Here is a 27,764-nt window from a genome sequence, read left to right on the forward strand (position 1 = left end):
ATTTTACAGAATGCATTTAGTTTGGTGCACTCAATAATTTTGTATATTTTGCAGGAAACAGGCACTGTATATTCCTTTACAAATGGATATGTGAATCAGGTACAATTACAGACAAGCAGTTCTCATGGAATTTCCAAGTTAAATAAGCTTGCCAAGAATGTGTCTGTTATTAACACCACATTTCAGGGTAAGTTAGTTTTTTAAATTCATAATTCTGGTTGTGTTATAAATGTTGTAATGTCAGTCAAGGCACTGAAGTGGTGAATGACTAATTAGAAAGAATCAAGTACAGGCAGCCCCCAATTATCGGAGATCTGGTTTTACGGGGCTTGTCTGCCGACAAAAATTGGCAATTTTTGGCACCGAAAATTGCAGATTTCTGCTTATTGGTGCTGATAGTTGGGTATTGGTGTGATACGTATCTAACAGAGGCACTGATAACCGAAAATCGCCACTTTTCGGTGCCAAAAATCACTGATGTTCGGTTATCGTCACGCCATCAGAACAGAGCCCCCGCTGATAACCGGGGACTGCCTGTAAAGAAGTGATTTGAAAGAAATTTGGTACAGGGGTTCCCTGTTTTACTGACAGTAACTCCCTCTTCTCTACATAGTCTTGTCTGGTGCAGATGTATTTTTTCTCCATTTATCCTTATAATAATTTGGGTTTAGGTCATTTGATTTATTATTTTTTCTGTTAGGATTACAGAATAAATACAATAAATATCACGGTGTTGCAGTGCTTTGATGTTTGTAGGTAATGAGTTTGTGTATGTAATCTTGGTTAGATTTGCTACTGTTTTACTCAGCCTGAATTTCAAATTGGTGGATGGTATTAATGATTGAGAACATTACTTAGGATTTTTAATTTTGTTTTGTTTTCTTTTGGAGGATCAGACTATCATGCATATCTTCTTGAAATGTTGTTTAAGCTGAACCTCTTGGCCCTTTAGTGTCAACATAAGAGATCCTTTTGCTCTGATGGGCTTCAGACATTATTAATGAGAGGTTTGTTTATGATATTCCCATGGCACAGTGCTAGCCCAGTCCTAGAACTTTTGTTAGTGCTTGAACACTTCACAAAATACCTCTCTTTGTCCCTCCTCTGATAGAGCTTCTGGGTATTAAGATTCTTGGTTATACATTGTCACATTGTTCTGCATATTCATGGTGTTCCCATGCAGTGCATACTCCTTGAGCTTATTACGTTATATGTGGTTTGGCAAGGCACCACCCATATTTTTGGGTTGGAATCTTAATGGAAAAATGGATGACACTTTCTCATGGCCTTGTCTCTGTCCCAAAGATTCAGCTTGTGTCACACAGCTCTCTTCAAGCATCTCTGTTTCTATAATAGGTGTAAAACTAAGCAGGATGTTTTGGTTCTGCACTTCCCAATTGCTTTTTTAAGAAGATACGTCAAGTGGATATAATGGGACTCCAAAAATAAGGATTTGCAAGGCACAGAATCTCACTTTAAGGCTGCCAATGTTTCCTTGCATAAACCTTCCGGAAATGAAATTGCAGTCCATGGCAACAAGTCTCAGTAAAGGAGTTGTATACCATAGCAACTCTTCTAGAGGTTCCAGTTTGATGCATAGCTCACCTGTAAGGTGACACTTGCCACTACCCACATTACTCAGTTGGTCTTTACCCCATAACTCTCTCCCATCTTCCATGTGCATCGCTCAGTCCTTGCCTCTAGCGCTAACCTACTAATGGTGTGTGTGTGTAGAAACCTCTCAGAAAATACAGTACATACAGTAATTCATCCGTAGAGGGCTTACGTAGTTCTGGGCGAGTACTTGGTTTGCCATGTTGATCTTCTTGTTGGGATTTGGTTTTTGATAAGGTGCCTATAGGAATCACTCTTCTTCTCAGGAGAGACTATAGTGTTACCCTCTTAGAGACTTCAGGACTTTGAGGACATGGTTAAAATCTCATCATATATGGAAGTTTATGAATTGTGTATTCTCATAAGGGGTGTTACATTCTTTCCCTATCCTCAGCCATTGAAATAGTTCTCATGACACTTCTTCAAAGTTAAGTATACCTTAGTTTAACCAGACCACTAAGCTGATTAACAGCTCTCCTAGGGCACAGCTTATTGTGGAATCCGAACCACATTATGACAAGAAATGAATTTCTATCACCAGAAATAAATTCCTCTAATTCTTCATTGGCTGGTCGGAGAGTCGAATGCTGGGCCAACAGCGTGCTAGCCAGGAGCTCTACCCACCCCACCAATGAAGAACTTGACAAGCACTTTCCTGTTGAGTGTAGGGCATGAGGCAAGTTTTGATTATTAAATGCTGAAACCATTGTCTGGGAAAAAGAGCCCCTAAAAGTTCAGTCTTTCTATGAACAGGCTTTATATACCCCTGCTGGGAGGCCACCTCAAGGATAGGAGAAACCAAAGTGATCTTTGATAGTCTAATGACAACTCTGCATACCTTTTCCTTTACTTGGAGCTTGTGCCAGTTGCTTCTAAAAATGGGTTATTTTTTCCTCAAGCCAGTGTCTTTCCTCCAGGTCAGAGGCTTTAGTGAGAGACCACACCTCTCTTCATATACCATCAGTCATACTGCTTCCTTCAGGTGCAGGAAAAGTGCATACATCAACTGGTGTAGTTTTCCCAACTTTGGATGGGATCCAGAGGCACCATGAGATTCTGTAGCAGTTTCTCAGTTTTGGCAGAAAGTGACAGGCTATCCCTCCTTAGTAGAAAAGTTAAGTGACCCATAATTGCATCCAGCTAAGTTCCCTAGAACTCCAACAGAACACAACTGGTCAGCAACTTGAGTATTCAAATGACTTTCCAGTCAAGATCTCACAAGAAATCTTGTTAGAGACCTCAGATGGTGACAAGATGCAGTCAACTGTCACATGAGTTGTTGTAGTGCCACCTGCTCCAGAGCTGTTGCTGTCCTTGGATGCTTCAAAGGAGGGCTGGGGCACACACATATCAGATGTGGTGGTATTATGTCTTTGGGCAACAGATGAATCCAAGAGCTACTGTAACCTTTTGGAGCTAGATAAAATTTTTCCAAGCTTCTAGGCATTTGCAAAGCAGATAGCAGGTAATGTCGTCATTGTGATGCTGACACCTCTACTACAGGAAACTTTTACAATATTGGAAACTTGAGAATGCCTACCATGTGGTTGTGAATCCCATGGTTTTCCCAGGGAGATTTAATTGGTTGTCAGACTCCCTCAGTCATGGAGGTCAAGTCTGACCATCAGAGTAATCTTTACACCTCAGAATGTTGTGGAGGCTTTGGGCACACATAGGGTCAATTGTTTGTGACTAACAAGAACAGTTGACCTCCAAATAACTGCTTAGTAAATTCCATACCTTTGTAACTAGGTATCTTCCTCCAAGAGCTGGCAGAATATTTGCTTATGTGCCTGTTTTTGTAGCCCAAAACTTGAGCAACTCCCTTACTTCCCCAAGCAATACCTAAAATTGTCACATCTGCACAGAGCCTTTGCAGCTGTCTAACATGAGAGATCCTACTCTGAGCTTTGTCAGAGCTCAAGCATTTAATCTAAAAGCTAAAGGTCATGAAGTCAGTGCCATGGCAATTTTGGTTGCCTGTAAATTTAACATTTCGGCTTAATCCCTGGCTGGGATCTTGGTTTTTAATCTGTCATCTGATCCTTTGTCTCATGGTTTGAATGCAATCTCTCTATCTTCTCTATGGCCTTCCTCTCCTTGTGCCCCTAGCACTTCCATTTTTGTGATCTCTCCCGCAACATCGTCATGTGCCCAAACCATCTCAGTCTTGATTCTTAGGCTTTCTTAGGTACTTCAGTGACTTTTGCTAATCTCCTGAAGTATTCATTTCTTCTGTCTTTCTTTAAATCTTCAGCTGAAGACCCTTATGGACAGTGTCAACAGACTATAAAGCCAAGAGGGCTCCAGAGAGAGAGGCAAGTTATAGGAAAAGGTGATAAATAAATTCAGGAGGCATCAGCAGAGCACAGGAATGAATTTGCTCTTCTCTTAAATATTTGGAAGTCAGACGACAACTGTGCTAGGCAAACTATTTCACAATTTAAGTGTAGCCAAGATGAAACTCCTAGCAAACTGAGAAGTATTAAATCTGATGCTAGAAAACAACACACTGATACCAGCAGCAGCCAGCCTGATGTTACAAGTAAATATGGCTAGGCCAGGTCAAGAAGAGTGCTGAGGATGTTTATTGTTGTGGTACATTTTATTCAATAAACAGAATGAACTCACTATGTCTATGCCATAAGTCAATTTTAAGAGTTGGCAAAATAAACTTAACTGGTGACATAACTCTATCCAAGAGTTTAAGATGCGAGTCAGCGCTGGAAGACCACACTGAGTAACAGTACTCCAAACAAGGAAGAAGAAAAGAATTCAAATACTTAGATATAAAACCTTCATCACAAAATATTAAAAAACATTTCCACAATATACCAACTTTTTGAGAAACAGAGGAAGCAATATTTTACATACATGCTTCTCAAAAGTCAATTTCTTATTCAAAGTTACACCTAAGATCTTAAAAAGAGTCACTGACATTTAAAATTGTACCATTTAAATGTAAATCAGGATGCAAAGGCAAAAGTGTTCTGGATTGTCCAACTATCATACTTTGAGACATAGTAGCAAGATCTCCTTCATGCCCCAAAGCCTATTCAGGAATATGTGCCAGATCTCTGTTCAAGGATTCAGCAACAACAGACCTTAGGTTCAGAGGAGAGGCATCAGCTAGAAGGGTAGCATTATTGGTGTATGCAATCTGTTTGTTTTTCAGACCTTGCCACATGTCACAAGTATAGATAATAAATAGCAAAGATACAAGAACACCACCTTGACATCAATAAAGTTTGTGTACTGGCTATCAACACAAACCCTTGGTTCTGCATATTAAAAATTCATTTGAAATATTAATAAAAGAGTCATCAATTCTAGACCATCCATGTGTGCCTCTGCACCCTTATCAAGAGCACTCTATAAGATGGTAGATATTAACAAGAGAGCATCACAAGTACCAAGGCCTTTATAAAACCCAAACTGTGATGCTGGTAGCAGGTTTTTATCTTTAGCAACCTACAAAGATCTTTAGAGAGCAGCTTCTCAAAATCTTTAGATAAAATAAAGGTACTGTTATTGAATCAACCTGTATTCAGGGGGACACAAGGACAGACTTAGGGTACAGCCGAACTGAAAGTGATGAGCAGTGCGGGTTGAGTGGCACAGCTTGCCATTAATCATGAAACTTAATGATTCTTATGTGGGTGGCCACACTGGTGAAGCAGGGAGATTTGACGCGTTGCTAAACCTCACCACTAGTTAAACATGATACAGCATCATGTTTCAAAAAAACGCTGAGTTCCTAGCAGCTTCCTTCAGGAGAATTGGGTTCTCTAAAGTTTGTTACAGGCTTATTCAGCCTCTTTTCAAGTTTGCTGAGCAATAAATCGAATGATCATAAATCAAATGATCCTTGGCTTACATGTAAATATTCGTAAAATTTGTCATCGTACATTTGAGACTGTTGATATAGATTATAAAATTTACTTCGTTCCATTCTTCTCTTGTTAGTCCTGAGTCCAGGCTTTTTTTCACAGAAGTATTATCAAATGAAAATAATTTTCTTAAATTTGATGATGACATGTCTGCACTGATGATCAGCTTCAACTAACGTGTTTCATGTGATTTTGGCAGCTCCAATGTGGCCATGCAATGTGTGTGCTGCTGTTCTTCAGTACATCTACCTCACTGCTTGCCACCTGTAGTGTGGCCATAGCCTTAGTCCCTTAGGTAATGCAGCAAAGTTTCCCCTTTCTCCAAACAGAAGGAAAACTTGCACGTCCAACTAATCTTCTGTAAATAGTTGTAATCCTAGGAGCAATGAAAACTGCAGTCTTCATAAAATAGATGGGAGAGATCCCTTTAGGGTCTTTGCAACTTTAACTGTCAAGGCCTGGAAGCAAAATTTTAACTTCTGGACCTGAAGGACATTGAACACAACTTAGGCTTTGGAAAGCATGATTGAGGCAACACCATGGACTCCACACAGTTTGCTTACAAAGACTTAAGCCAAAAGATCTGCCTTCTTTTTAAGGCAATTTACAGCAGTTTCATCAGTTCCTTCAAAGGGAGGCATGCTTGAATCAACTTCAATGAGTGTTGAGTTGAGGGCAGACCACCATTGATGGTCATCACCACAGGAGAGCACGGTCTCCTTCACACCCGCATTATAAGCTTTCCCAGTTCTCACATAGACCACCTGAGCTTCACTTCTAAGCTCAATGAAATTACGCCACAAAAAGTCTGATCGATTGTTCCTCCTTAAATGATAAGCTTGTTTTTCATGGTAGGCAAGCTTACATATAGCATTAAACCATGGCTTAAAATTGTCACTCCACTTCTCCATCTGAACATCCTCATTTCTGCCACATCTTTCTTCAGTTGTGCTGCTTTTAGCCTATACAACATGGAAGATTTTACTACCAGCTCATGTACCTTGCCTTTAGCCTAGTAAGGATTGTCTTGTTGCAGAGTACGCCTGAAATCCCCATCCATTTATTCAGTCTGGCTTGATTTTGATTGTTAACCTCATTATCTGTAACAGCCTCTGCATGTAGTGTTGAGCCCAGGTGCTTAAACGCTCTCCTGATGCTTACTTCTCCCAGCTTAATTGTGGCTGGTCATATATTCGGCATTTCTTTGATTTACTTTCATCCCTCTACTCTCTAATGCATGCCTCCATCTCTAGAAGCTACTAATCATCCATACTGTTCCTCTCTTGGTAGCTGATTGGTTTCTGTACCTTTCACTGATGACTCACATATTTTTCTGGTGCCTCCTGCTCCCTCAAACTTCTCCCCCCCTTGTTGTCTAGGTACTCTGTAATATACCTTTTCTAGGTCTATTTGGACCATATGAAGAGGCCTCTGCTTCTCTGTACTTCTCCATTACCTGCATAAGGAAAATATTCCGTCAGTGATACAAATTCCTTTCATAAAGCCTAATTGCTGTCTTCCAATCTTGACCTCCAGTCTAAGCCTTTGGTCTGTAATTCTTTCAAATATTTCAGGGTATGGATCAAAGAATTCAAAGACTGTATTATAAACTTTAGTGATCCCTTTTGGGGTATGAGAGTACATTCAAAATTGCAAAATATATCTGAAATACATCAAGATGAACGAAGACAACATACACAGACTCAAATGTCTTACACTACAGTATTTAGAAAAAAAGTCAATGACTAATAGTGCATTTGTGCCTATGTAAGGTTTTACAAATTACTTACAAGAGAAGATTATAATTCTTATTTATGACCCAGATGGAGTGGATACATTACCAACATTATGATTTTTACAAATTTGGCAAGATTGCATATCTCTCTCTGGCTTTTCACATTCAAAACCTGCTTAAACCTCATACTGTTTGGCCAAGTAAAATAATATCTTTTTATACACATTTCTCTCAGCCCACTAAAGGCTGGACATACCAGGATATAGTGGTACAGTGAACCCCCCGTATTCGCGGGGGATGCGTCTCACACCCCCCTGCGAATGGGTCAAATCCGCGAATGCTTAAAACCCCTCTAAAAACACTTAGAACTGCCCATTTTGATAGCTTAAACACAGAAATACCCTGTAAAAATGCTTATACCTGAATATTTTAATAGTTTTATCACAAAAAGTGCATTTATTCATGAAAATTATATGAAAATACAGTAATTAGTGAATATTTCTCAGTGAAAAATACCGCGAATCGGCGAATTTTCCGCGAATGATGGCTAGATATGTTCCACAGAGAAACCCGTGAATGCGTGAGTCCGCTGAACGTTGACAACGCGAATACGGGGGTTCACTGTATTCGTCAATATGTTCCTGGGTGTTACACATTGTGCAAATTACTGGGCACTGAGAGTTTTAAGTAACTGTTATGAGTAGCAGGAAGCTTATGATTACCACATCTAAATCTAGTGAGATTCTTTCTATCACAGTAATCTAGTTCAACAAAGTATTTACTTAAACCCATTTCTTGCTTAAATATTCTATAGTGTGAGCATGATATATTTTCATTAATTTCACACACTAAGTTCTGTTTTTCTATATCACTTAGTCAGAGTCAGCACATTTTTAATCCAACTAACATTAAAAGCACTTGGACTAATCCAAATGTTTGAAAGACCACATTTGTCAAGAGTTGATTTTATTTTAGCAATCCACTTTGATTTGTATTTGTACGTGGTATGTGATAACTTACTTTGCCGTGGTAAACCTTTAACCAAAAATTTATCATTCTCATTTCAACCTTGCAGGCCAAGTTAAATTGGCCCAGTTCGCCATAAGCCATGCAATCTGCTGAGCTTTTCCTTATTTGAAGGAGCTCTTTCAGAAATTTCCTGTGGAAAACTTCAACGTGATCTAACTTTTGAAAGCGCAAAATTTCACTTTTATAAAGAAGACAGGCCATTAATTTAATTCCTATATAGTTCTTGCAACTTTACACATCACACGCTTTGAAAATTGGTATCACTGTGCTCTTTCTAAATTTTCCTGGTTCAAATTCCTTTTCCATAGTTTCCTTCATTAGTTCCCAAAGTATCTGTTCCCTCCTCGCCCAGTGTCTTCCATGCCTCAGCAGGTATGTCATCTGGCCTATCAGTGGTATCACTCTTCATCTTTTTTAGAACTTTCTTTACCTCTCCTTCATTACCTTTTTAACCATTCCAAATTTTGGATGTTCATCTCCCATTATGACTCTCATTTTCTTCATTAACCCTTAAACGCCGACTGGACGTATCATACGTCGACTAAAATTGTCTGTTGGGTGCCGAGTGGACTAACTGTACGTCGACTACAAAAAATTTCAACCTTCGGTCAACATTGACTCGACCGAAATGGTCGAAAAACGCAATTGTAAGCTAAAACTCTTACATTCTTGTAATATTCAATCATTTACCTTCATTTTGCAACAAATTGGAAGTCTCTAGCACAATATTTTGATTTATGGTGAATTTTTAAAATAAACTTTTCCTTCGTCCGCAGAAAATTCTTTTGTCACGTTGTCGTAATGTTTGCACCGTTTTATATTAGTCGTTACATAAAGTTTTATATATGGAAATGTGCGCAATTTCATGTAAATACAACAGAAAATAACTTATGGTTGTAGCTTTTATCAGTTTTGAAATATTTTCATTTAAATCACGATAACTGCCAAAATTTCAACCTTCGGTCAACTTTAACTCGACCGAAATGGTAAAAAAACGCAATTATAAGCTAAAACTCTTACATTCTAGTAATATTCAATCATGTACCTTCATTTTGCAACAAACTGGAAGTCTCTAGCACAATATTTCGATTTATGGTGAATTTCTAAAAAAAAAACTTTTTCCTTACGTCTGCGCGCTGTAACTCGGCCGAACATCTCGGAAATTCTTTCGTCACGTTGTCGTAATGTTTGCATCATTTTACATTGGTCGATACATAAACTTTTATATATGAAAATGTGCGCAATTTCATGTAGAATACAACAGAAAATAACTCATGGTTGTAGCTATTATCAGTTTTGAAATATTTTCACATAAATCACGATAACTGCCAAAATTTCAACCTTCGGTCAACTTTAACTTAACCGAAATGATCGAAAAACGTAATTATAAGCTAAAACTCTTACATTCTAGTAATATTCAATCATTTACCTTCATTTTGCAATAAATTGGAAGTCTCTAGCACAATTTTTCGATTTATGGTGAATTTTGAAAAAACATTTTCCTTACGTCCGCACGCTGTAACTCGGCAACATCTCAGAAATTCTTTCGTCACGTTGTCGTAATGTTTGCACCGTTTTATATTAGTCATTACATAAATTTTATATATGAAATTGTGCACAATTTCATGTAGAATACAACAGAAAATAACTCATGGTTGTAGCTTTTATTAGTTTTGAAATATTTTCATATAAATCACGATGAATAGAAAAAATTCTACTTTTGGTCAACTTTAACTCGACCGAAATGGTCGAAAACTGCAATTGTAAGCTAAAACACTTACATTCTAGTAATATTCAATCAATTAGCTTCATTTTTCAACAAACTGGAAGTCTCTAGCACAATATTTCGATTTATGGTGAATTTTAAAAAAACATTTTTATGTCCGAAATTCTTTCGTTAGTTCATGCATCATTTTGTGATAATATTTTCTCTGTTTTGCTTTGATCGTTTTACAATTTGTTATACACCAAAAAATCATCGCAATTTAGTATACAATACAGTGAAAAAACTAACAATATTTCGATTTATGGTTAGCTTTAACCGTTTTGCTCTCGTTTACAATTTGTTATACGATTTGTATAAAATTATATATGAAAATTTTTTTTGTGCTGTCATATATTTCAATATTTATATATGATAATGATATTTTTTTCATTTCTGATGGTTGCATACTAAACTTCAGGCAATGACCAAAAAAGGAGCCAAAATGAACTCTTAATCTTAAAAACTAAGCGTGCTGTGATTTTTGAAAAAACTTTTTCCTCTTGGCGCTAACTCCCCTAACGCCGGCATACGGGAGATGTTTTTGTAAATAGAGGCTCGGCGTTAGAGGGTTAAGTACTTTTTCAAAATATTCCTTCCATAGCTTTATAATGCCCGCTTCTTTCCTTCCATTCCCTTGGTTTGCTTTATGTGGGCTATGTCTTTTTAATTTTTGTTTCTTGCTTTGGCTATCTGTAGAATTATTCCTTTGCTGTTTTTTGTGTCTAAATCTTGGTGTAACTGATTATATGCTATATCAGTGGCTTTTGCCATGGCCCTCTTGGCTTCCTTATTACTTTCCTTGTAGATTATTTTATTCCTCATAGTTGTCTCTTCCCATATTTGCCTCTTTCCTGCGTTTTTCTCTTTGTTGCATATTGTAGCTCCTCGGTAAACCATCAAATTTCCTTATTTTCCCATATTTTACCAATACATTCTCCTAAGACATCTTTACTGTCTTAATGTGATTTCCACTGCCTGGTTCAACCATTCATTGATGTTATATATCTCCTGAGTAATCTCTTCCAATACCCTTTTTTTAAAACTGTCTTCCAGGGTCGGGCTCTTTAAGCTTGAACAACCTGGTTTCTTGGGGTCATGCATTTAGCTCTTAGATTCTTCTTTATTCTCAGTTAAAAATCCATAACTATTAAAGATGTGCAACTACACAGTCTCCAGTGATGACTTTGCAGGTTTTCAGTTCCATCAGACCTTATCTTTGGTACAAGATGTAGTCAATTTGACTAAATCATGTAGCCTTCTGGTATATGATAGGTGTTCTGTTTACTTACTTAAGAATTTGTTTGCTATTCTCATATCAAATTATACTGCAAAGTTAGTTATATTTTCACCTTTGCTATTTCAGTCCTTGTAGCCATGTCCTCCATGGATGTGACTTTTAGCATCGCTACTTCAATCAATGTCTCTGTTAAGGTCCCCTCTGATTCCATTTCCTCATTCAAGTCTGCCTACAAACTTTCTGTGTCCTCTTTAGCAAATCCTATGTGAAGAGCATAAACACTCATAGTGTTAAGTGTGCATTCCTTTGCACATAGCCTTAATCATCGTGGTTCTTTTGTTCTTCCTATGTACCTCAGTCACACCATTTTTAAGGTCTTCAGACTTCCTTCCCTACTTGAACAGTTGTATAAAAGTTTGTAACTATCTCTTGTTTCTTCTGCTTTACTAACTTTCATTAATCTGCAATCACATATTCCCTCCTTGTCATGGTGCTTATTACTAACATTCCAAATCTCAGGTGTTAAGGTTGCTTATTTAGCCACACCCCTTCTTGATGTGGTAGACCTTGTACAGCCACAGAGTTAGGTCGATTTATCAGTGGGTCACTTTCGGGCTGTTTTGTAGCATTTGTAACACTCATTCAGCATCTTACTGCATAATTTGTTTTGCTATTTAACTTGGATTCAAATACTGTTGTAAACCATTGTTATACCTTCACAACACACAATTAGAGTACTGCCAGTCCTTGTTAGCCTTAAGATACCTGCTTTGTCCTTTAACGTTTATCCAAGAGGTTCCTTTGGTCAGCTACCGTGCAGGTTCCAGGTGTTGTGATAATTTTCTAGTAATGAGGCCTCCGACTTAAGTAGCTATTCAAGCTTAAGTAAATTAATGGGATAGGTGGTAACACATTTAGGTTATAAAACTAAAGTTAGTTTTTTCAAATTCAAACACATTACTTATTTAATAAACATTTGTCCTTCTCTGAACCCCTCCAAGCTGCAAGTGGTTCAGAGTATGTTAAGTATAATCAGGTTTCACCAATATAGTTTCTCAGTGAATTAATCTGCATGCTTAGATAGGTGGAAGGAAATAGTCTTCTTCTTGGTCATGTGTGGCAATGACTGCTACTTCAGATGAATAAAAAAAATAATGGGTTTGTATCTGGAAAGATTAATTTTAGTGTGAAAAATTTAATTTTTTTCTGCTGTATATTATTAAGTAGTTTGACCAGATATCCAGATTACCTCTTTTACCTCATAGGGTTTACCTGATAGATTTATTTTGAATGGAAGTATAAAAAATGGAGCTAGACAAATGAGTGTAGAAAGCAGTGCAGGTTTGGGCTGAAGGGGTGATATAAAGGATCTTGATACTGCCTAAAGTGCTTTGTCATGAGGGATTTAATCACTGATAGTATTTGAGGGGATCCTGGCAGAGGAACTCGGGCCTTATTTGTTCAGTAAGAGTTAGTTGATGTCTTTTTTGTTATGAATGATATTAGTTTAGGCAAGATTCAGAACTTCTTTGCATTAGTGTTTCAACACCAGTGAGTGGATTTCAGGCAGACACAAGATAAGATTCTCTGAATCCCCAAAAAGGAGTTTTAGTCACTCGTCATTATCAAATGGTGCAGCATTCAATTTCAGAACTGACAAGGGCAGTTCTTGAGGTTGGAAATGCTGTGCTTTCCACATATCATTGGAGGATGGGAAATAGAAGAGGTTGGAAATGCTGTGCTTTCCACATATCATTAGAGGATAGGAAATAGAAGATATAGAACGGACAAGAGGCTTAGGTATCCTGAGTGAGCTGAAACAGTAATCCCCATTAGGAAGATATTGTCCTTGTCAGAGGGAGTCAGTGAGGAAATTAATCGTCTGAAATCTGTATTTTTAATTATTATAATTTTTTTTTTTTTTTTTTTTTTGCTATTCTGTATAATTACTGTCATTACCATTATCATGAATTCTATTTTTTCCTTCTTCAGCAACTGTGTGGATACTGCTGATTATTATTTTTGTCATGTTATTTTATGTATCTAGATTGTGTGTGTTGTATTTGTATATTCCATGTATATGGCCCTGAGCTGATATAAATTATATTATTTCCATGTATATGGCCCTGAGCTGAAATAAATGATTATTATTATTATTATTATTATTATTATTATTATTATTATTATTATTATTATTATTATTATTATTATAAATAAGCTGATAAATAGTGAGACAAGAGAGTCATTAGCCTCCACTTGGGAGAGGTCAATGAGACCAGATATTTTATTTCCCCTGTAAAACTGATTATGGTTAGAGTGAAAAGCAGCCAGGGCCGTGACCTGACAGGTGGCTGGAAACAAACCTGCAAAAGCTAACACACTTCTGCATTTGAGGATAGCTTGACAGATGAGCTAAGGCAATGGTGAACAGGGAAGGCCTGAGCTAGATAAATGTCACAGGCAGTCAGGACTAAAATGGCTGACATAGAGGAGACAGATGTAACAATCAAGAAGATTGGAGACTGGATATTAACCTGGTTGGAGAGACTTTGGTCATGCTCAAGGCTCAGGTTGTATCTGAGACCTGGATACTGTGCGAGACTTGAGTCATATCCAAGAATGAGAATGATTTTTAAGAGTACAGAAGGAAAGAGGAGTGTGTGCATGTGTGAAACTCATGTCACATGGATAGTGTTTGTCATTCTGGGATAGGTCATGGAAGGATCTGCTCAAGTGGTGTGTGGAAGAAGTTTGCTTTTGCTGTTTGATTCCACTATGGGACTGAGGTTCATTCTACTGTACACCCAATAAGCAGGCATGAAAACTGGATGAGTTAAGACAGATGAAATGGAGAAATTCATGGAAATGCAGGAATTCTTGCCCAGTATAACGACCATTTTGCTAAATTATACGTATAGAAAGTAAGCATGTGGTTCTCCATGTCTATGGTTGTTATGGCATTAGTTAAGTAAATGGATTTTGAGGGAACGGTATAAATATTGTAAATTTTGTATATTTAATCAGGTTTTTGTACATGCAGTTCACAACATTCGTCTATACTCAACCCCTCTTTCCGCTCCTGAAGGAGCACCTGTATGAGAGTTAAGCATTTTAGTTTACTGGTGTTATTAAACTACTTCACAGTAGGCTTAGATTGACATTTCAGAAAATGTTGACTAACTTAGTGAAGGTATTCAAATGCTCTCTTAAAATTATATTCTTAAGTAGCAAGTTTCATTTTTTTATTGGAAGTAGGTCACATATAAAAATGAGTTGCCCGGTATTAAGTTTTTGTAAGTGTTGATGAGTGACTATTTTCCTTGGATTAAGTACAATGCAGTCTGCACACTTATAGATAGATAATATTTTTCATAAGTTATGTTGTACCTTTCATGAATTAATTAGGACCATAAAAAGACACCTATGTATATTTCTTGCAAAACAGACAATTGTTTTTATTCTGACTTGAGAGGCTCATATACTTTTCATTTTTTCAGGAACTATTGTGTATGGGGTACTCCTCTCAGGAGACATATTTTTCTGGGACCAAAAAACAAATAGAGTGAATTATGTTAGAGGACTTCCAGAACTTAGTTCTCACTCATCTTTGACAAATGTTGATGATTATGGTAAGTGTGGAGATAAAGGTTCTTTTGAAGTAAAATGTTCTTGTAGTTTTTAGGTCAGTTTTCTATTGTGTTAATGAGAGGTCAGTTTTCTATTGTCTTAATCTTAACCTCATATTTGCAGATAAAAACTTATACCACATTAAAACTTAAGATTTTTGTAAATAATTATCATAGGCATGTCAGTCATCATTTTATGTTTGGAAGAGATAATCATAAAACACCATTCTAACACAAAGTTTTGATCATGTTTATGAGCTTCACTGTATTTCAGTTGGACCTTTCCATGGTATTTTAGACAAGCTTAAACAACTTCATCAAGAAGGCCATGAAGGTGTTGAGTTAAAGGAGAGTGGCGAACAGGGTTCTCACTGTGAAGTTCCACTGCATCAGCGGCCAAAGATATTTGCATCCGACGACTGTTCAAAAGTTATTGTTGTGGTTGGTGCTAGTCAGGTGGGTGAAAATCTTATTCCTTAAACTTTAACTGCAATCTGTCATTTTTCCACTTATTTCTGTTTGCCTTCCTAGTCAGCCTGAAGACTTCTTAATTTTTCTTTTTTCTTTTTGCATTATGATGTAAACCAGGCTCTTATACATTATAGTTAAAAATTAAAATAACACTTCATCTGCCAAAGAACAAACAATGAGTGAAGTTTCTGAAAGCTATGAAAATGTTTCTTGTTCTTAGAACATACAGTGTAAAATGATTTGTGAAGGTCATTTAGAATGTGATCATTGCTTCCATTTACTTTTTTGCAGATTTATGTTTGGGTGAAAGATATCACACAACATAATGAACACCAAGAATTTTTGTCTGGGGTGTGGTCCGTGGCAGCGTGTCCTAGTGATGTTTTCTTACCAAGTCAGTCTTCAAAAGAAACTGAAATATCATCCTGCTTCTGTAATGAGGCTGTAAGTTATGGGAATATTTTGTTTTTGGTTTATTATGGTATTACTTGCTTGTAAGTTTTTTACATCTATATTACTTGCTTGTAAGTTTTTTACACCTATGTAAGTTTCTTTTCTTAGGACAGTATAAGTTATCCAAAGGTTGGTATTTCTGTGTGGTTTTATCTGTGGTATTTTGATAATAGAGACATTCACATTTTGTGTATTGTTAGGTAATACAGAATTAATTATTCTAGCCAGTTGATCTCTATAACACATGGCGTACCTATAATGGGAGATTACAAAAATATCTGGTTAAACTATCTAAATAATGATCTAAAAAATAAATATTTTTTGTTTGTGCGATTGAAGTTGTTGTAACCATAAATTTATGTTATTTCTTTCAACCTCAGCCAGGTGGGCAGCAGTGCCTCATAACATTTAGCTTTTTTGATGCCTCATCTCTCTTGAACACCACACTGTCTTTACGATGGGGAACCAGCAACTGTAGAATCCTGTCAGCGTCATGGTACACTGTTCATACTGCATTTAAGTGTATGGGAATTCGAGAGGAGGAAATCATTCAAAAAAAAGGATCCTTAATTTCTCGGTAGGTGATTTACAGATTTCTGTCAATGTTTTATTTTATTTGTTAGTTTTTTTTTTTTTTAATCATTTGCTGTAAAGAACTACTGAAGGAAGAATTTCTGAAGTTGTACAGAAACCTTCAATGACCTTTCAAATCTTTGGTTATAGGTCCATCAGTTTGAGGAAATTATCTTGTTTGCAAAGAAAATGCATTTAAGAAAAGTTTCCTCATTCCTTCCACATTTGCAATTTGTATTACAGAATGAAGATAGCATGTTATCTGAACTCTGAACATATTGGTAAATGTCTTGCTTCTCTTGTGTCAAGTGAGGTCTTGTAAGGGCTTTTGCAGGAAATAACCTACAGTTGGTTATGTGTTATTTACTTCAAACATAATGCATTGTGTATATTCTGTTTTCAAGCATATGCTGTAAAACTTGCGTTTTGTTATCTGATACACTTTTAAGGCAGTCAGTCTTCATTTAAATTACCTGGGGCTGTACTTTACATCAAATGTCAGATAAGCTGATTAAAACCAGCTTGTAATCATCAGTCATTTGTCATTGTTGCCATGATGTATGTGCTGCCATTGTGTGGAACAGCCACTGCAACCTCTTGATGAATATTAGGTACTTTAATCTAAATTGCTTCAGTGTGCTAATTTGGCATGTTTGAAGTATATTGTACACATGATTGAGATTTTACTAAACTAGTAAAGCAATCTAATTGCTTAATAGCATAAAAACTCATTTTATGTGTCTCATAACCCCAAGGTTGCTATGAATTTGGCAGCTTCAGTAAGGTAGAAATAGGACCATAGTAAATTGGTTTACCCATGAGCTCATGTTATTTGCAGGTAACTCATTTTATGTGTCTCATAACCCCAAGGTTGCTATGAATTTGGCAGCTTCAGTAAGGTAGAAATAGGACCATAGTAAATTGGTTTACCCATGAGCTCATGTTATTTGCAGGTAACTGCAAATCAGCTAAGTATCATAATGGCTCATAGTTCATCCTCTACCAGCCTCATTTCTAACTAGCATTAACCAGAAAGGCTTATTGTACTGAGGCAAATTACTTGAAAGGTTTCATATGTGTATGAATAATAATTATACAATGCATTTAAAGAACTCTTAATACATCTTGTGTATTTTTGTAGTCACTGTTGTGATATTTGTGTTATATTGTTACTTCCTTAAGATGTTTGGAGTTTGATTTTAAGATGTTTCTGATATTTTTATCTTGCAGGTACACCAACAATCAATCTTTCATGTGTATTGCCCTTAACTCTCCAGTAAGATTCAATTCAAGGCTGGTGTATTTACACCCATTAAGTGAGACCATAGCCACTGAGAGTATTGAGAGGTCAAATAGTAATTTCAGGTTGAAGCAATCAGAGTAAGTATTTTTCACTTTTACTTGAAAGCATTGAAGTACTTTTGAAGTGTGAGAAATCTTCAGTGATTTAATGAGTTATTTAATTTTGAAGTCTTTAGTTTCAAACATTTTTTGTATAGTAGATTAGCTCATGAATAATTTTAATGTATGGGATATTTCTGAAATGTGATTATTGATAAAGTAGAGAAAGGGTTAAAGGAGTGGAACTTATCCTTTTTGTCAAGTGTATGATTTATTTATTCAGTTAACAGATTTTACTTTAGAGTAATACATGGAGAGGTAGATAGGCACAGTCATGTTTCTTGAGACCTATTGCAGTATATTTTGCAGTCTTGCATAATGTAAAATGCTGATATTACCATATTTGATGGCATATGAGACCCTTGGGCATATACGAACCCCCCAGTTTCCAAGAGAAATATTAAGAAAAAAAAATTTTTTAACTTGTAAGCATTTAATGTCATCAGAATATATAGCAAGAGTGTGGCAAAAAACTTGGACAATGCATACAACTAGGACAGCGGGTAAAATCTTTTTAATAGTCATTCTGTTGTAAATCACAAGAGAAAACAAAAGCAGCTGAGGCATAGTAGAAAACATTTTATGACAATCCTCTCCATTACCTCTGCCTCTGATGGATGACTCCAACAGCGACAGTGAATTTATGAGCACTTAAATTTCTAAACAAATGGACAAGAACAAAATAGTATGTTAAATATAAGAGAGAGAGAGAGAGAGAGAGAGAGAGAGAGAGAGAGAGAGAGAGAGAGAGAGAGAGAGAGAGAGAGAGAGAGAGAGCTGTTGGAGTTAGGTGATCAGTGGATAATGTTCAGTTTAAGATGTCTGGAATTATTTAATAATAATACTAAAAAAAATTAGGTATTGCTTATTGGGAATGAATGTTGAAATGATAATTCCTGATACACATATGACATTATAAAACGATATGTCTGGCAGTGGGCAAATTCAAATAACTGACAACCCTTTGGTCCCAAGACATTTTAATTTAATAATAATAGCAGTAGTAATAATACTGATATTTGAGTAAATACCAGTACAGTAATATGACAGTATTTGGCTAAGTACTAACGTCTCAGTAAACATTAGCTTACAGATACTCCAACTTCATTTATAAGACTTTAGTGTATATTTCAAGCTGAATTTTGGGAAGAAAGGGTCTTGCATACTGTCAATTACAGTACTTGGTAGATTCTTACACAATTTTATCAAGTTCATTTGTGTTCATATTTCCCAAAAATTCATTTTTTCATTACTAAACATTTATCCATATCAATTGCAATGGTTAAGAAATATTTAAGAAATACATATATTAAAAATTGGTCTTTCGTTTTCTAATAATGATCAGGTAGAGGTACATGATTGTGGTTTTTAATTTATGGTATCCAAGGGTCAACACCCCGTAATGTCTTCAGTTAAAGAATTAGAAGTGGTTAATTCTTCACTTTTTTTCAAATAAGGGATCATATACTTACACCAATAATTAGTAGGTTGTTCTCAGAGCATCTCTATGTTGGAGGATGTACACCAACTTCTGAAACTTGATGGGCATTGCATTTTTTTTATACTTTTGTTGAGCATCATTCTATATTTTAAAATGAATTCATGGTCAATGGATTATTTGCTTCATGCAGAACAAATTTCCATCATCACTTATCATGTAGCAAGAACTTATTTCATGTCTAAAGAGAATATCTGTCTGATGTAAATAGTCTTGATGGTTTTATTATGAGGAATCACTTATTAAGATTGATTGCTGATGTAGGTAAAACTATTATGTACAGTACTTCATTTGATTACTGATGTAGATAAAACTATTATATACAGTACTTAATTTTATTGACAGTGATCTCGAACACTCTGTAGTTTAGTTAACGTGCAAGATGCATTTATAAGCTATAGAGACAAATACAGTGGTATATAGGACTTTAATAATGAGTGGCTGTAAGTTATTCTGTTAAGGTAATTTACATTTATGTTTAAAGTACTGGGGTCCTTGACTCTGTTCTAACATTTTAAATGAAACGTGATATTTTGTCTAATTTTCTACATTCCTTTCCCTCAGAAATGGAGAGAGACATTGGGTTGCTGATATGGCTTGGTCAAGGGATAATTCATATGTCGCTGGTTGCCTTAAAACAGGTGCCATTTTCCTGGCTACGAGAATGGGACCTATTGTGAAAATATCATGTACAGGAGAGAATTTAGTTCTTCAGCCTTCATCTCTACTAGACCTTCATCCACATTCACATCGAGAGAGAAAAATGTAAGGTATTTCATTTTGAGTAAGGTTATAATAATACAAAACTTGATCATTGCAGAAAAAAGTCATAAGCATATTCTTTAGGAAGATTACAATAAGTAAGGTTATAATAGTACAAAGATTTGATCATTGCAAAAAACTCCGTAAGTATAGTTTTTTAGGAGGATTACAATACTTTGCTGTTATTGTACTGGTACCATAACCAAGAAATGTAAATTGTAATATTTTTTCAGTATTGTTAGAATGTTATATTTTCATGTTATACTGTATAGTAATTATTCAGCTATCCAAATTTACATTAGCCGGAGCTCAACATTATCCGGACACAGCCAGACCCTAGGGACCGAAGATATACTTGTATACACATACAGGCGGTCCCTGGTTATTGGTGATCTGGTTTTCTGCGCTTGCCTAGCGACGAAAATTGGTAATTTTCAGTGCTGATTTGCATCCATTTCTGCTTACCGATGCCAATAATTGCATATTGGCACTGATACAAACCTAACAGAGGTGCTGATAACCAGAAATTGACGATTTTCAGTTATTGGCAATTTTCAGTTATCGTCCACGCCGTCAGAACGGAACCCCACCAAGAACTGGAGTTCTAAGTGTTTTTAGAAGGGTTCTAAGTATTTGCGGATTTTAGCTACTTGTGAGGGGTATGGTATGCATCCCCCACGAATACGGGGGTTTACTGTACACATATAAATTGATATACAAGGCATGACTGAAGCTATGGTACATACGGCTGAAATGCTGACATTGTAATGCGTATGGTAATAGAAATACATTTAACATGACAATAATATGAATGGAGATACAGTGGACCCCTGCCTTTTGCGGTTCTGGATTTGTGGCTTCACCTATTCGCGGATTTCTCTGTGGAACATATATACTGTACACACTATTCGCGCTGAAAATTCACCTGTTCACAGTATTTTTTGTAGAGAAATATTCACAAATTGTTGTATTTTATAATTTTCGTGACTAACTGCACTTTTTGTGATAAAACTATTAAAATGTTGAGGTATAAGCATTTTTAGAGGGTATTTTTGGTGTTTTGAACTGTGAAAATAGGCAGTTACTGTTACATTTTTAGAGGGTATTTTTGGTTTTTGTGAAAATAGGCAGTTACTGTATAAGCATTTTTAGAGGGGTTTTAAGTATTCACGGATTTGAGATATTTGCAGGGTGTAGTGGTATGCATTCCCCGCGAATACCTGGGGTCGACCATATATGTATAAAAGATGCGTGACTTATGCTGTGTTTCTTGTGTCTATGTGTGAAACACATGGAGATGTTGTTGTGAGGAGATTAGCAAGCTAGGTGAGATGATGGTGTGCAGTGTCCACATGGGACCCTATAAGACTCCCCCCCTTGGAGAGGCTTATGGTTGTAGGCCTGTGTCTGGGATGTATGTTGGTTTTAGGCAGTTGATGGAGACCCATATCGTCCTGCCGTCCACTTCATCTGGTAGGCTTTGTGTCATCTCTGGATGATACTGTATGGTCCCGAGTAGGCTGGGGGGAGGGGGGCTCTGTGTGCGTCTACCTGGATGAATGCATATTTTGCATTCTGCAACTCGCTGGGGATGTACACTTTTCTGGTCACGTGGTAGGTCATCTTGGCTGTCATTATCCATTCTATTGCTTTTCAGGTGTCAGATGGGGATGTTGGGCTTGTTTGATCTTGAAAGATATCTGCTGGCAATGTCAGTGCTTGGCTGTATAGGACTTCTGCTGGAGATGTTAGTTAAATGCTGCATGCAGTGTCGTTCTTAGGTCCTGTAAGACCCATGGTAACTCCTTTCTCCAGCTCCTGCCTTGGCATCTGGTGGTGATTGATGCTTTCAACGACCAGTGTAGCCTTTCGATGATGCTGTTGAGGGTGTTCCACAGGGCGGATTTGAAGTTGACTCCCGTTGCTCGTGATAATCTGCAGGACTCCATGTCTGCTGACCCATCCGACAAGGGCTTTTACGCAGCTTTCCGCCATCTGTTGCCGTATCAGTATTTCTGTCAATGATTGTGAACAGGTATCTGTACCCCTCGGAGGGTGGGTAGGGGTCCCACTATGTTGATGTGGATGTGGGTGAGTCGGGGGTGTGTTGTGTGGAACTCTCCTATCCCACTCTCTACGTGTCTTGTGATTTTTGACATCTGACATGGGATGCATTCTCTCGTCCAGTTTTTATGTCCTTTTTCATTCCCCACCAGATGTACTGTGCCGCTCTGCTATGATTTGGGCAGTTGCCCGGCCTGATGGGTGGGACAGATTGTGGACGAGTGTGAAGGCTTTTCTTCTGAGGCCTTCTGGCAGGTAAGGGCAAGGGCGTCTAGTACTCGTTTCACAGGCAATGGTGGTCTCTCCACTGTTGATTGAAAGGTTGCTCTATGTAAGGGTGGGGTTGTCCCACCACAGTCGCTGTAGGTCTGCATCATCTCTTTGTGCTTCTGCTATTTCGGGATAGGCTATCCCGAGCTGGATGGTGTTGACGCAGTTTCTTGATGTTGCATCTGCCACGGTGTTTGCTGAGCCCTTCAAGTACTTGATGGTTAAGGAGTGTTCAGCTATTGCCATGCTGACTTTGTGAAGGCATGCATCAAGGGTTGGTGGTCTGTTTGCACAACGAACTGTTGTCCCTCGAGCATGTGGTGGAAGTGGCGGATGGCTTTGTAGGCTGCTAGAAGCTGCCTGTTGAAAGTGGAGTATTTCTGTTCTGCTGTCGTTAGCTTCTTGTTGAAGAACACCAGCGGACAATGACCATCATCTGTGTCCTGCTCTAGTACAGCGCCAATTGCCAGGTTACTTGTGTCTGTTGTCAACATGGGGGACCTATGGGGTAGATGAAAAATTAATGTGGTTGCAGAGGCTAACACTTGTTTTGCTAAAAGAAATGCTTTTCTGTATCTTGATTTTCTGACCAAATTAACTTTTTCTGTTTTCCTTGTAGGCATTGATATATTGGGCTCATAATTTTAGCAATGTCAGGGATGAATCTATGGTAATAGTTGATTAGTCCTGAAAATTCTTGTACTGTTTTAATTGTTGTTGGTTTTGGGAAGTTGGTGATTGCTTTTACTTTTTTCTGGTTGGGGTTTAGTGCCCTCTGGGCTTACTTGCTTTAATTTTTGGTTGGTTTTGCCCTCTGGAAGTTGAATGATTGTTTGTCCACTTTTGTCTTCTTTAATTGTTGTTTTTTTTACTTTTTTCTGGTTAGGGTTTAGTGCCCTCTGGGCTTACTTGCTTTTACTTTTTCTGGTTGGGGTTTAGTGCCCTCTGGGCTTACTTGATGTCCCAGGAATTCCACCGTTTTGTTTGTCCACTCGCATTTGTCTTCCATTACTATTAGTCCATTTTCTTTGAGCATTTGCAGTACTTTTTTGACATCTTTAAGGTGCTGCTTGAGGTTGGGGCTAAATATGAGGATATCAGACCTCACAAAATGGAAGGTTGCCAAGCAGTTTGTCCATGAATCTTTGGAAGGTTGCCCCTGCGTTGCGAAGGCTGAAACAGCTGTAGTTGAACGTGTAGGTGCCGAAAGGGGTGATGATCATGGTCTTCTCTGCATCTTCCTTCGCTACTGGAACTTGGAAGTATCCCTGCAACAAGTCTATTTTGGTGAAGATCTTTTCTCCGTTCATCTGGTTGTTTATGTCTGCTATGTTCGGCAACGGGTATCTATCTGGCTTCGTTTTGACATTTAGTCACCGGTAGTCTCCGCACGGGCGCCATGCTCTGTTGGGTTTTGGCACCATGTGAAGAGGGGATGCCCATGGGCTGGGGCTTTTGGCATATTCCCATGTTCTCCATCTCCTTGAACACTTGTTTGTCATAGACAAGCTTCTTGGGCTAAACATCTGAAATGTGAGTGGATTGGGGGCCTTCGGTTTCTATATATTGCTGGATGTTGTGTTTTGCTGCTTTGGTTAAGTCGTGCTGCAGGTTGTCTTTGAAGACCTCTTGGTAGTTGTAGAATTTGTTGTATTTCCAGTGATGGGGCACATTTGTTGTCTCTGTTGCTGCAGTGGCGGTGTGGTGGCGGTTCCTCTGTGTGGTTGTTGACTAGGTGATGATGGAGTTGTTTTCGTGGTCAGTTGTTTTGATGCTACGTCCATTAACAGGTTGTGTGCTGTTAGTAAGTCTGCTCCTAACAGTGCTATCGTCACATCTGCCGTGATGAAGGTCCAACTGTAGTCTTTCCCATTGAATGACACATTTGTATCCCACCTCCTGTGCATCTTGAGTGGTGCTCCACTGGCGGTGGATATGTGGAGGTTGGGAGGTGGAGCTGGGTTGAGTCATTCATTCAGACTAGCAAACACAAATGACCTGCATGCTCCGGTGTTGATGAGAAATTCTGTGTCTGACCTTTTGTCCCTGATGAATAAGCATGTGGAGCCTCTTAAGAGGCAACTGGTCTGCTCACCACTGATGTTTAGTTGGATGGGTCACGAGGTGCAGCCCCTTGCATGTTTTTCTAAAACAGGCATCCTTTGTCACATTTATGGGCTTTCTTCCCAAATCTCCAGTGGAAGTAGCACATCCCCTCTGGTGGTTTGTCTTTCTTCTGTCTGGTCTTTCCTTTGAAGAATTGTTTGGGGAAGTTTTGTTTTTGGATGGGGGCAGCTGGTCCCTCTGGGTCGCTGTCGGTTTCCGTACTTAATAAAAAAGATAATTTTTCCTCTTTGTACAGTCATGGGTGCTTGTTTAAATTATTTGTGGGTGTTTGTGATATAGGCAATGCTTCTCCCCAAACGTGACTTTTGTTGCAGTGCCTGCAGCATTGCAGGTACTGTTAGTTGTGTGTTTGTGTTGCTGCATATTATTTGTATGACCCCACCTCATCCTAAGAGAGCGAGGAAGGTTCTAATCCTCTACAGAAAGCTTGAAATCTTTGAGAGAATCAAGGCAGGATGGTCTATGGTACATATCATGGATGAGTATGGAATTGCACTGTCAACCTTGCATGATATTAAGACTTCCCAGGACAAGCTGAAGAAGTATGTGACGGACTTAGGGAAGAAGACTTCCATGAGTCAGGTCCACAAAGTCATGGCAAAATGATGACATGAGGACATTGAACAGTCGCCCTTGATTTGGTTTTGTCAGGAAAGGGCAGCTGGTGAGCACATTGGTGGTGCTGAGTTGAAGGCTGGAGCTATGAAGTTCCCAGGCCTGCGTAAGGTTGCAGACTTTAAGGAGTCTGAAGGTTGGCTGTTTTGATTCAAAGTTCGATATGGGATTTCTGACAAGACTCTTGGCAAAACTTTGGATGCTCCTGATGAGGAAACCGAGGAATTTCGCCAGACGGAAATTTACTTTGTTGGTGTTGATGTTGACGTGCCAGGTTCATCCAGGCAAGAATCTGATGTCTCTTTGCCATCTCTCAGTGACCAGGACCCACTAGGTATCAAAGAGTTACAGGAGATACAGGACCTTGATGATACAGTGGTGTTGGATGAGGGGGAGGAGGAGGAGGAGGAGGACTTGTAAACCTCCTTGCAAGTTTTTAAAAGGCTGGCCAACATACTACTTTGTACAGTTGTGGCACTGCACACAGGTAAGTGAGATAGAAAAGTTTTTAAATTTTTAAGTTTGTTATTATTTGAGTCTGTTATTGTTTGTATGTTATTCTTTAAGTCTGTTATTATTTAAGCTGTTGTTATTTATTTACAGGCAAAATTAGAAAAAGAAATTGATAACTGTTACTGTATTCGATGGTGTTACGTGCAAGAAAAAAAACTGGTTCACTTTCTTTTTGCAAAGTTTACTTTTACAGTATATTTTGTAAAAAATCTGGGAAAATAAGCTAGCTAATTGCTTTTTGTATCAAGCTTTCAGTTTAAAGTGTGACGGTTGTCATTTACAAGCATATTATATTTACTGTTTATGGTTATACGGTTGTATTGACAGGGTAGGGGGAGTAAGGGCACAGAGTTGCTGTTTTATTCCCATAGAGTTTTATTTGACCTAATCTGACAGGGCCTTGGCTCTATTAATTTGGATAGTTGAGAGGTTACTGTATTGTTCTGTAATGTGTTTGGTACCCTAATTGGTAAAGGATTCTAATTGTATATCTTGATTTTTTTTGGATGTGAGGATTTTGAGAAGAATGACAGCTGATTTTAGATATTTGGTTCCTTCCAGGATGTACATCATTTTGAGCTGTAATTTTAATGTTTCATTTATGATAATGCATTTTATATAATTTATTTTTCTTCCAGGCATGTGGAAGACAAGAAGGCAAATAAATACTCTTATTGTGAGGAAGGATTTTCAGTTAACTTTCACCCATATTGCAACAAATTTCTGTTTTCATCTGGCCACCGAATATCTGTTCTGTCACTTCCAGAAAATTGCAGTCAGTAAGTTAATGTTTGGTCATTTTCCTTCATGATGTTGTACTTATTTGCTTCTGACAGATTATTTGCTTCTGACAGAATATTAAGTGACCAAAATTGCCACATTTATTGTTAACTGTTCTGTTTATTTTCTAGTAATTTTTTTTTTATCTTACTCATGAAGCTAGAGTAACATTATATTCCTCTTGTCTTAGCATAGTAGTAAACTAAAATTAGAAGTGCAGTTCTCAGCAGGACTGACTGTTTTGTGACCTATTATGACCTAGCAGTGTCACATTTATATAACTCATAACTATTAATTAGCAGATCTTGTATAGATTTCCCACCCCATCCTCCCCTTCAGGTGGATGGAACTTTGCTGAACGAGTCTGAAGATTTAATTATTCTAGGTGTAACTTTTGACTCACATCTAACTTTTGAGAAACATCTAATGCAAGGCTTCAGCAAATGCCACAAGAAAGTTAGGTATTGTTTGTAAGGCCTTATGTATTTATAACAGTGATAAAATCAGTGCAACCTGTTTTAAGTCACTTGTATTTCCTTTACTAGATTACTGTTCTCTGGTGTGGATGTCTGCTTCTGCCAGAGATTTATCTCTTGTAGATAGAATGGTTCATGGTGGTAGGTTCCTTTTTCCTGATAGCAGCAGTTATGACTTATCGACGGATTGTCTCGTTTGTCACTTTTTCATAAGTTGTATTTCAACAGAGATCTTTCACATTCACAATTGATCCCTGATCCCCTTCACCTGTCGAGAGCAAACAGATTTGCTGAACAGCAGCACCAGTATGCAGTAAATGTGCCTCACTGTCAAGCTTCTCAGTTCCAGAGGTCCTTTATTCCTCACACTGTTGGACTGTGGAACAACCTCCCAGAGGATGTCATGGAGTTGGAACTTCAGAAGTTCAAGTGAAAATGCAATGTACTACTACTCTAATATTATTCTCCTTGTATTTTAATACATTTTTTATTTATTAATTTATTAATGTATTTTTCTTTTTTAATAAGAGGGATCTCTTCCTTTTGTATTTCCCTTTACCTTCTCTTACTTCTTACTAATGAACATCATATTCTTTGGGAGCTTGAATTTCAAGTCATTGGCCCCTGTGGTCTTGTTTCATATGAATAGCGTTCATCTTCTGAATAATAATAATAATATACAGTAGTAATATTTTGTGAATAACTCATATGACTTAGTCTGTTCAATATGTAGAGAATTTGGTCAACATTAATGGTTATTGTATTTGCCAGGATGTGAGGCACACTTTTATTTTTACCCCACAAAATATATGGTAAAGGTCATTGTTTTTCAAAAGTATTTGTTGAAACTATGTTATACTCAGAC

The 27,764-nt window shown here is 37.6% G+C and overlaps 1 protein-coding gene across 11 annotated transcripts in view; it reads left to right on the forward strand.

Annotated features, from left to right (window-relative positions):
* The window catches only part of LOC136843814 (ciliogenesis and planar polarity effector 1-like), a 105,686-nt gene that overhangs the window by 5,795 nt on the left and 72,127 nt on the right, over positions 1-27,764 (forward strand). For 7 of the 11 annotated variants that reach the window (XM_067112580.1, XM_067112587.1, XM_067112586.1 and 4 more), the window contains exons 3-10: positions 55-187; positions 14,768-14,899; positions 15,171-15,352; positions 15,659-15,811; positions 16,201-16,397; positions 17,624-17,773; positions 19,857-20,057; positions 26,282-26,422. In XM_067112580.1, the coding sequence (XP_066968681.1) occupies positions 55-187; positions 14,768-14,899; positions 15,171-15,352; positions 15,659-15,811; positions 16,201-16,397; positions 17,624-17,773; positions 19,857-20,057; positions 26,282-26,422 (1,289 nt within the window). The remainder of the gene's footprint in view (positions 1-54; positions 188-14,767; positions 14,900-15,170; positions 15,353-15,658; positions 15,812-16,200; positions 16,398-17,623; positions 17,774-19,856; positions 20,058-26,281; positions 26,423-27,764) is intronic. The other 4 variants (XM_067112589.1, XM_067112584.1, XM_067112588.1 and 1 more) reach the window with 1 other exon arrangement.

The sequence above is a fragment of the Macrobrachium rosenbergii genome, chromosome 12 (assembly GCF_040412425.1).
Source record: "Macrobrachium rosenbergii isolate ZJJX-2024 chromosome 12, ASM4041242v1, whole genome shotgun sequence".
Taxonomy (NCBI): domain Eukaryota; kingdom Metazoa; phylum Arthropoda; class Malacostraca; order Decapoda; family Palaemonidae; genus Macrobrachium; species Macrobrachium rosenbergii.